Genomic DNA, 10,621 nt, shown 5'->3' on the forward strand with positions numbered 1-10,621 from the left:
GTTTTTGCTTACAACAATGTCCTTCAGTCATTCAGAATCTCATCTGAAGAATTAATAAACAACTGAAACCTGTGTAATAAAAATACAAGTGTAAATGACGGTGTGCAGGATTTTGGTCTCCTACCCTTATTTTCAAATTACAACTATACGTTAAAAAAACAAAAAAGCTAGACTGTGTTCTTGGCAATCCAGCAAAAGGTTATCGATAGCTGAAAATGCAATCTTAACCCATTCAGAACTTTTTGCATATTGTTGCTAGCAGGCTAGCAACAGACAGACAGACAGGCATGCATACAGGCAGACCAACAACCTAACCTAACCTCCTTGTCAGAGGTAATACAAATGTATCATTTGCTTTCTGGTTCTGCATATTTTATGGAGGCTTGGACAGACACAGGCTCAGATTGATTTCTCTCTGAGAGACTGCTGCTCTGCTCAGCTCTGCTCGCAGTACCTGCATTGCACAATTTTGCACTTCTCCCATGAAGTGTTAATCTCTGCCAACAGCCCTTTGACAGACTCTCCTCTTCACATTACCAAAAAACCAAAGCCTGAAACTGGTCTCATTCCCGCCGCCACTACTTCTCCTCTGTTCCCAGACGCTTCGTGCGAGGCATTTACTGCCATTTGTGTCCAGCCTTATAAACTCCGGATATTAATGCAATCACATTGAGGATTGTAAAAATGAAACGGCTTGTAAATTCTTCCCCTATGAGCACCTTATCAAGTCCTTAGGAGGATATTGGATTTCAACGTAACTACGCCAGAGATGATCCCCCTGCCCCGAGGACACAGACACAGACACAGACTCAGACTCAGACTCAGACACACACACACACACACACACACACACACACACACACACACACACACACACACACACACACACACACACACACACACACACACACACACACACACACACACACACAGAGCTTTGCAAGTGTGAAGCGACAAGAGAGAATGTTTCACCTGAGAGACCAACCAGTTGGAGAAAAAAATCATGCTCGTGTCTCCCTCTCTCTTCTTTTTTTGAGCTGCATGGGCGTGTACGTGCACGTGTGATTACCACATGCAGGCCTAATGAGGACTCTCTTGCTTAACTGTCCTCAGACATCTTAAAATCCTGGCTCAGGTTTTTTTTATACTGTACCTTGAAACCCAGAATACTAAATGAGGTGTGTGCACTGTCATGTCTGTTAGGGGGCTGACTTGGCAGTGGTAAAATGGATGGCCCAATTAATCACTATAACAGCTGCAGAAATTGTACGGGCTCTTTTTTGAATATAACACTGACAGTATGGCATGATTTTTGAGGACATGCTCATTAAAAAAGTATAACGACCTCCAGGGGGGAAAAAGTCAGTATCTGTTCATGGTCTTAAATCCCAGCAATTGTTACATGTTTTGTTTGAACTGTTTTTCTTTTTTTTCTTTACAGAAAAGCCATGACAGAACTGAAAATGGCAATGGAAGGACATCAGAGGCTGACATGACAATGGAGGGTGCCACTAAAAAGACACATCTTGACAAACACAACTGAAGGCAAAGAGGATGAAGCCGCAGATTTTCTGCATGGTCTGGATGATGTCAAATGAATTTAGGCCCCTTCTTTCACTCAAAAAGCATATAAGCACACACACATGCACGCTGGCAAGCACACAATTAGATTCGCTCAGTCACACACACAAACACACTTACCAACACACACTTACATACACACTTACATACATACAGTTAAACAGACATACATGCACAGACACACACTTTCTCTCTTTAAGACAATGTCACATAGAGGCTCTGCTGTTGTAGAAATGTCACTTCCCAACCTACTAAATTTTTGAACTTTCTTGATTAAATAAGCAGCATAGTACAATGGCATGCATACTAGACTTCTAGGTTTTTTTAAAGGTTGCAATGGTATTGGTAATTTTGTTTTATAAATGTTCATTTCTTTGTTAACTCCTTAATTTTGTTTTGAAGTGAGGACACCACTTAATTAAGTTGTGATGTTTTTAAAATAAACTACACTCGTCAACTGGTTACACCTAGATTTTTTCAGTGCTGATACTGCTTTCTCTCTCATCCAATAAGAACTGTTCCGCGGAATTGAAAATGAGATAAACAAAAAAAAAAGTTTGGTTTCTCACGCATTGTAGCAAAGGTTGATTTATTCCCTGTTCCATATTCCAAACTACATGAAAGCTGGCTGGCCAACTTTCTCCATTCAATATTCCTCAGCTCTTCTTTCCTTGTTGGTGCCAGAGGTGAAGAGCCAAAGACTCACAGTGAGTCGTTTTCCCTGAGAATGATGTGCCATGCACTGAGTATTATTAATCTTCGCTACATCTGTCTCTTTCTCTATGTTTTTGTGTCCTTTCAATAAAAAAATGTGATTTTTTTTGTAAATGTGTAAAAAAAATAAATGGTTCTTTGTGGAGAAAATGACCTTCGTTTGTTGTTTGAGTTAATAAAGTAGTATTTTACAGGATGTGTGAATGTTAGTGTTTGGTCTCACTATGAGTACAAAATGGACTTGCAAGTCCTGTAGTTAACGTTTTGTTCTGTTTAGTTTAAAATCAACAGGTAACAGATGTGTCTCAGCCTATTTCAGGAAAATAGTTGAAAAGAAATTTACATAAGATAATAAACAGTCGAAAATGAAATTCACAGATTTTTGCTCCACTGAGCACTATACCAAAAAATGAGTTTTTGAGATGCTCTGTCTGTATCAAAAAGAAATGAAAGACATACACAGGTGATTCCATATCCACACACCATGCAGCAGTCCTCAAATCCTCCCATAATGCGGCACTATGTGCAGTGCAAAATACTTATATTCAGTCAGTTTATACACATATACTTGTTATTGAAGGTCAACAGAGCGTTAATCAGACAAAACTTTAATGAAAAAGTTGGCAGCTAAACTACTTTAACACAAAATCAAAACAAAAGCCTTTACGTGAGTATCGAAGTAATGCTGGAGACTGCCACAGACAGGTTTTGCGTAGGTGGTACGTATTATCAGTCAGGAAGGCTGTGGGCGTTTACATCATACATTTAATAAGCCATTTTGAATCCATTTTGTCAGCATGTGTCAACCGTCAGCATATGGACTCATTATACCCGACGCCCAGATTGTCCATTTGCAGCGAGGAAGAGGATGCAAGAGGTCATGACATGCTATTAAGTCTTACAAATAACCCCAAGGCCATTATTATTAACTGTGCCAGTTTTCATATTGCAGAAAAATGGTTGATGCCTCGCCATTAGAATTAAGTGTTTCTGCCCATTGAACTGTGTCTAAAGCAAAACATGGTGGGTTTTGAATTATTTGTATTAAAAAACTACAAACCTAAAATACCAAAAAATACACCTGTTTTTAACAGGCCGCTGAGGGTTTCAAAGTTTAAAGCCATACAAGCCAAGCAGGATTTTTTCAACCTTAAAATAGCTTTCCCAGAATCATTTCAATGATTCATTGTATTGTAGCAGAATGAAAAGCACCTATGAATTCTTACCACACAAGGCAAGATTAGAAGACAATTCTGACAACTCTGGTTGCAAGCTAATTAATATATTGTTAATTTTAAAGTTTCAAGATTTCCACTTACATACACACTGATCTCACGAATGCTAATGCCTTAGTATGTGTCCACTATTGTTTTTGATAGTGAACACCAAACAGTGCTGTAGGCTATCTGAGTGAACATGTGCACTTTGGTACAAAGATCTGAAAAAAATCTGACAGAATTAAGTTTTTGCCTGTAACCATCAATGAGTGCTTCGCTTCACAGTCATTACATCAAATGATATTACATAACAGAACACTTTATCAGAATAATTTATGACTGAAAGAGGCATCAAGTGACCTCGCTTGGCCTCTTCAACATTACCGATTGCTTCATGTCTAAAATACTCGCTGAATTATGCAATGGTAACATTTCATGTGCGAGAACTGGCTAGAAAGTAAAAAATTATGGAATTTTATACACTGGTCCTCAAATTTGGAAAGTGTCCCTTCTTTACTTTACCCGATTTGGAAAGTGTCCCTTCCTCACTTACCCAAAAAATTAATAAAAATCAATCAACGCAAAATCTACATTAAAACAAATATACCGTGAAGATAATGCCATCACAGCAGGGGTCCCCAAACTTTTTTCTCTGGGGGCCACATTATCGTTCCTGACTGTGATCAGGGGCCGGGATCAATCATGTGGGCTTTATACTAGGCCACTGTCTGTTATAGCCATAATTTCTAGCATAAAATAGTTCAGCATTACAAGTGATTGGCAAAATAAGTGAGTACTTCACATGTCTTTCAATTTGAAATACCACAGGTATTCGTTTTAATTTCTAATAACCATGTAAAAATAGCAAGGAAAGGTGCTTGGCAGTTTATGAGTGATACAATAGAAATGCTAGGTCTGTTTATATTACAGTGAGATAATATTACAGAGAGAGAAACTATCAAGACAAGAAACTTCTGGTGATTCACACTTGGTTAGTGAAAATGAAACTATAGGAAGGCCTGTTGATAAACAAAAAATACTTTAAAAGTATATTTTATCATTATTATTTTCTTTAAGGATTGCTTATTTGGGCCAGTTCAAATGGTGAGGTGCAGAGAGGTGGAGGGCTGGTCAAAGGGGCTTGGCGGGCCGCATCCGGCCCCCGGGCCTTAGTTTGGGGACGCCTGCCATTACAGTATCCTCTCAGTTCCTGAATCTGTTTTCAATGAGATTTGCATGAAGACGTGGAGGCTAATCTGGAGGCTGTTTATGCTTCCTAAGAACATCTAGAGGTTACACAAAGATACCGAGCAAATAACCCTGCTACATGTGTAACTCACAGCATCTTGTGAAGCTCTTCACATCTGCAAACCTGCTTGTACAGTAGCACCACCAGTGGTAGCCTGTGTGTCTCTCAGCCCTTGTCAGCAGACAGACATCCTGGGTTCAAAAAGTGAAAGTCCTATCACATAATATCCTCCAGCCAATTCAATGAACCGACAGTATAGAAATCATCTGTGTTGAGTTTACAGGCAGAAAAAAATATGATACAGGACTTCAAAGCTGTGTATCCAGTTTGGCCACCTCTTCATACTACACGTGGGCTCATCCAGATGCTCATTGGCACAAAGGCCCACAGCAGTTGCAGTCTGCCTAGTAACACAGCAGCTTGTCCCATGCCACAAACAGCTGCTGTGTAATAGCCAACAAGTCTGAAAGGATCCCTCAAATTACTTTGTGGTTGCCATGCACCAACATTGTTGGTTAAATTGCCAGTCCCCTGATGTGTCTTTCTCTATTTCCCATCGCATGAGGGAATTACAATTTGTATGCTTCACAGTGCACATGTCACTTTTCTACCATCATCAGCTGGGAGGAATGCATTTTACTATTCACAACCCGGGCCCAGTTTCAGTTCTCTTGCTGGACAGAGCAGCATGTCATGTCTGTGGTTCTGACTCAGCAAGCTCAAACCATTTTGTCCTGTTCAAAAAGAATGCAGTATTTAGGCCACTTGCCACTGTCAGACTCTTAAGCCTGAACCACCAAACACTATCTTTTCAAACCACCTACCCCCTGAGCAGGTAGAATTCAGAACTCGTCTGGGCTCGTCAAAAACCATGAGCCAAGGACTGTTTACATTACTGCAATTGCCTCAAGGCCTTTGGTTTCAAGGATGTAGCTTGGAAATAAAATTTCCGTCTCGTGTGTAATCTCTCAATCACTACCAGAACATTCAGACGGAGTTGATAAGGCACTTGTGTTCCTGAGTACATACTTTAGATCAGTGGTTCTCAACCGTTTTTGAACAAACACACCCGTGAGCACATCATAAGCCCCCCCAGTGCCCCCTTGACCTCCTAATGAGCCTGCCGACACACTCCTTAGTATCAAGAAATGAAAGAGACTATGAAATAGACCCTCATGTGCCACTGAGCACTATCCCTCTCTGCTGCCTCGTTCTCAACATCCCCCTGAGGCTCCCTAATGTCCCCCAGGGGGCCGTAGAGCCCCTATTGAGAAACTCTACTGTAGATGAATTACAAGGCAGGTCTTTGTGGCCTTTGGTATTAGCCAAAAGCGTGACACTAAGACAATAGTCAACCATCTGCTAAAACACACGGCCAGAGAAAAAAAATCTCTGGTCCACACTTGTAAAGTAAAGCTCTTTAGGTCACTGTTTAGACACAACCAGCATGATCTCCAAGCTGTCGTATAGATTCTAATATCAAACGGAGGCATTTGCGACCACAGAGCTCTGCGTGAGACGTTTGAGTTTTCTCTGTGCCGTGTCTCATGCAGTGTTTCCCCAGCACCACTTCGCATGGGACTGTTTTAGAGGTGGCTCAGAGGACAGTTTGTTTATGTTTTTTTGTGAGTGCCGCAGACTGCTACAGTACATGCCACAATGCAGCACTGCTCACTGTCCCATTCCTACTTCAGATGACTCAATGTTGTTTTCTTAGTGGGATGAGCATCTTTGATCACTATAGTGGGTATGAAAGATTTTTCAAAAGACAATTCTTTCAAAAGATTTTTCAAAATACTTTTTTATATGATCAGACTATCTAATGTCTGGAGAGTGTTATTCATTATTGATGCAGTATGTTCTTGGTCTAGTTTAATACCCCAACTCCCATCAACAACAAACATGTAATGGGAAAGTCTGCTGACTGGACAGTTGACCAGGAATCACCAGGCCAAATGTATCAACAGAAAGGGCTTGCAGTTTGCAGAAAGTGCTGAACCAGATAATATTAAGCAATGCAAAGTTCAAAGGAGGGGAAACACACATGCATGATGAAGTAGGTTAAGGAGGGCAAAGTGGGCTGGGTGCAGTCTTGAAAAGGCTTTCCAGTGCAGCCTATTTCAGACGTTTAAGGGGCTTCATACTGGACTCGCACATACTCGCAACAAACGTGTGTTAGTCACATTCTCAAGAATCAGTGGTGTGTCAAGTACAAGTGTCAGGTGGTGTGTGTGTGTGTGAGTGTGAGTGTGTGTGTGTGTGTGTGTGTGTGTGTGTGTGTGTGTGTGTGTGTGTGTGTGTGTGTGTGTGTGTGTGTGTGTGTGTGTGTGTGTGTGTGTGTGTGTTTGAATTCTTGGCAAAGCATGTGCTTTTTCCTTTTCAACAAAATGTCACTTCCTTCACATAGAAGTCTGTCATTTCAGCGCTTCAAAGGATGTGTTTAGAAAGCATAGGACTAAATGTTCTTACAGACTTACAACTTGAGTATTGATTTTGCTGGTCATGATGGTATTGTTGGAGAGTGTGTGTGTGTGTGTGTGTGTGTGTGTGTGTGTGTGTGTGTGTGTGTGTGTGTGTGTGTGTGTGTGTGTGTGTGTGTGTGTGTGTGTGTGTGTGTGTGTGTGTGTCGCAAACGTGTGTGTCTGCGAGTGTGCGAACCAGCTGTACCATCCATGTTTGTCTGGAGGATGGTCACTAAAAATACAACATTCTACAAAAGCCAGAGTAACCACCAATGCTCAAATCGATTCTGTTAAGATGAGCTTCTGTTGGAACAGTGAACCTCAACCACCTTCATTCTTTGAGACCACCTGTGGGTGAAAACATGTGTTTCTCCAAAAATGAAATAAATAAATAAATCATCCAGTCACGCACAAACACTGCCTGACACAACACACCACAACGTGCTTAAGTGCTAATAGGATTTTTATGAACATGCTGAGATACACCAGCGAACTGATCGCAAGCCAAGACCTTGAACTCTGGCTAAACCAGCAGGCAATGTTGTGTTCTCGCTTATTTCCCATCTTTAGCTTCCACACATAACTCCTTTGTGTGTGTGTGGGTTAGTGTGTGTTTGTGTGTGTGTGTGTGTGTGTGTGTGTGTGTGTGTGTGTGTGTGTGTGTGTGTGTGTGTGTGTGTGTGTGTGTGTGTGTGTGTGTGTGTGTGTGTGTGTGTGTGTGTGTGTGTGTGTGTGTGTGTGTGTGTGTTCGGTGTGTGGGTCAGTGTGTTTATCAGTGTCTTGCACAAACATTCACAAATATCTGATATTGTGATTCATGCTGTGATTCAAATGTCAATATTGTTAATCCAATATTGTCAGTGGAAAAGTGTTTGTTAAATGCTGAAACGTAAACATACTATATATTTAAAGACACATCAAGATACGAACAAAAGCCTGAATATTAAGTCATACAAGCACCCATACAAACATGCATACAGATAGACACAAAACACACACATTTGTAGGGACTCTCTCTCTCTCTCTCTCTCTCTCTCTCTCTCTCTCTCTCTCTCTCTCTCTCTCTCTCTCTCTCTCTCTCTCTCTCTCTCTCTCTCTCTCTCTCTCTCTCTCTCTCTCTCTCTCTCTCTCTCTCTCTCTCACACACACACACACACACACACACACACACACACACACACACACACACGTTGCACGAAGCTGGAGCCTAAATTTTCCTTCGCCTCCAGGGGAGTGAATAATAAAGCTGTGTAGCTCCTTCAGGAAATGTTCCCCTTAGAGAGACCAGCCTGGTCTCTCATTACCTCCAATCACAGTTGTCTTCGTCACACACACACACACACACACACACACACACACACACACACACACACACACACACACACACACACACACACACACACACACACACACACACACACACACACTACATACACAGGTGAGTACTTTGCAACAACATTCCACAGCTAAGGGCTACCACAATGGTATTGGCATGAAGAAAGTAAAAAAAAACCACACAACAAAAACAACAACAAAACGTTTTTCCCCTGACCATTTTCCCCTGACCATGACCACTGGCTGGGAGCAAGAAAGAAAGGTCAATGTCCAGTAAAAAAAGAAAAAAAGTATTCATACAATTGTATTCATACATAATAAATAAATGTTTTGCAAACAGAGTTCAGGGGGAGTACCGGTATTTTTGAATGATTGGCAGCAACCAATTTACCTGTCTCCAGCCTTCTAGTGCATTTACTCTCTCCTGCTCATCCAACTGTCATGCACACTAACATTGCAAATGATCCCTCCTCCTCCTCATCCTCCTCCTCCTCATCCTCTTCCTCTCCTTGCTCCTCCTCCCCTTCCTCACATTACTCCTCCATTTTGTTTGTGCAATCGTAGTTCTTTACAGGCCGTTGGGGGTACAGTAAAAGACGACATCATTCTGAATGATCTCTGCTTCAATCATCCCAGGACCAAGGACGGCCAGGCTACCAAGCCAAACACGCTTGCTTTACAGCACATCAATCATTATCCAAACACTAGTATGCTCCATTAATGCAGGTAAGGCTTGCCTTGTTCTTCACATTCAAGAGAATTTGCCGCAGCAGCGTTCAACCCTACAAGAGGATGATCCCTCTTCAGAGAATCGACATTTTTACGGCATTTGCCTAGACTTTAATTTCCAGCCAATGAACAGGGCTATCCTAAGGAGTGAGTGAGCACAATACTTTCTCAAGAACTTATCCAAATGAAGAGATCCCACCACGTCCTTCATCCATTACTATTTAAGAAACTAAGCATCCAAGCTGTTATGGCCTCAGTCAATTAAAGCCAGGAGCCTGTAAAGGTCAACAGTGTAATCCATCTCAATAGCACTCAGCACAATCTAAAGCCCACAACCTAATTAAATACTCACACTAATTACACATAGTCAGTCCCTGGTTTCCTCAAGCTCTGCTCTGCTCTGCACACTCTCTATCTGACGGCTGGCCTTCAAAACGAGGCCTTGCTTGCCTTCACCATATTCAATGACTGTCAATCACAGTGTTTCCCACTGTATATCACAGTGTATTTTGTCATAACATGAGCAACCCTTAAATCATGTCTCTGCGTCTATCCCAATGTGACGGTGCTCCATACTTATAATTAATTTCTTCCACATTGCACTGCACATTCCGCATACAGTGGGTTTGCATACCCACAATGGTACACGGACCCCTGTATTAATACGTGGAATCACACCATCTAATGCCCAACCCAAAAGCACATCCCTGTTGAAATATGTGTGAAAATGAAGGATTGTATAGGCTCAGGGATGTTGCTTAGGGTGGTACATCATCAAGCTGAGAGCTTCACAGGTGTCCAATGAGGACTATGACATGGTAGGGGTGCACACACAGTCAATTTTGCAGCTAAAACAAGACTTACAGGGTCAATTTATCAGTGTATTTAGAGTGTATTTAGTCCCAGCGTTTTAAAGCTGCACTGAGTAATATTTTAGTAATTTATTTACAGAATTCATCCAGCCCAGTCACAAATGTTCCCTTTTTCAGGAATACTTCTCCCATCAAATTTCTTCTCCATCTCCGCCACTTTGAATTTCCAGTAATAGACATTTTTATCTGCAAAACTTACTGCACTTTGGTCATAATAGTAAATATTAGTTAATTACTAAATATTCATGAAAAGATCAAATTTGGCAATAGGCAGCTCAGCTTCAATGAGCAGCATAGTTGCAATACCTACGCTGACCACCATCCTACACAGTGCAATTTGAAGCTTTTTTTTTACTGTGAATATGGACACCTTCCATAATTCATTTAGTATTCCTGGTCATACCGTAAAATTACAGGGATCACGGCTTCTAGCCTGAAATAATAATTAAATAATAATTTCCC

The 10,621-nt window shown here is 41.2% G+C and overlaps 1 protein-coding gene across 1 annotated transcript in view; it reads left to right on the top strand.

Annotated features, from left to right (window-relative positions):
* Nucleotides 1-2,442, top strand: part of luzp2 (leucine zipper protein 2) — a 111,936-nt gene extending 109,494 nt beyond the window's left edge. The window contains exon 12 of the mRNA XM_063188990.1: nucleotides 1,442-2,442. Coding sequence (XP_063045060.1) covers nucleotides 1,442-1,543 — 102 coding nt within the window. The 3' untranslated portion in view covers nucleotides 1,544-2,442. The remainder of the gene's footprint in view (nucleotides 1-1,441) is intronic.
* The last annotated feature ends 8,179 nt before the right edge of the window (nucleotides 2,443-10,621 follow it).

The sequence above is a fragment of the Engraulis encrasicolus genome, chromosome 22, assembly GCF_034702125.1.
Source record: "Engraulis encrasicolus isolate BLACKSEA-1 chromosome 22, IST_EnEncr_1.0, whole genome shotgun sequence".
Classification (NCBI taxonomy): Eukaryota; Metazoa; Chordata; class Actinopteri; order Clupeiformes; family Engraulidae; genus Engraulis; species Engraulis encrasicolus.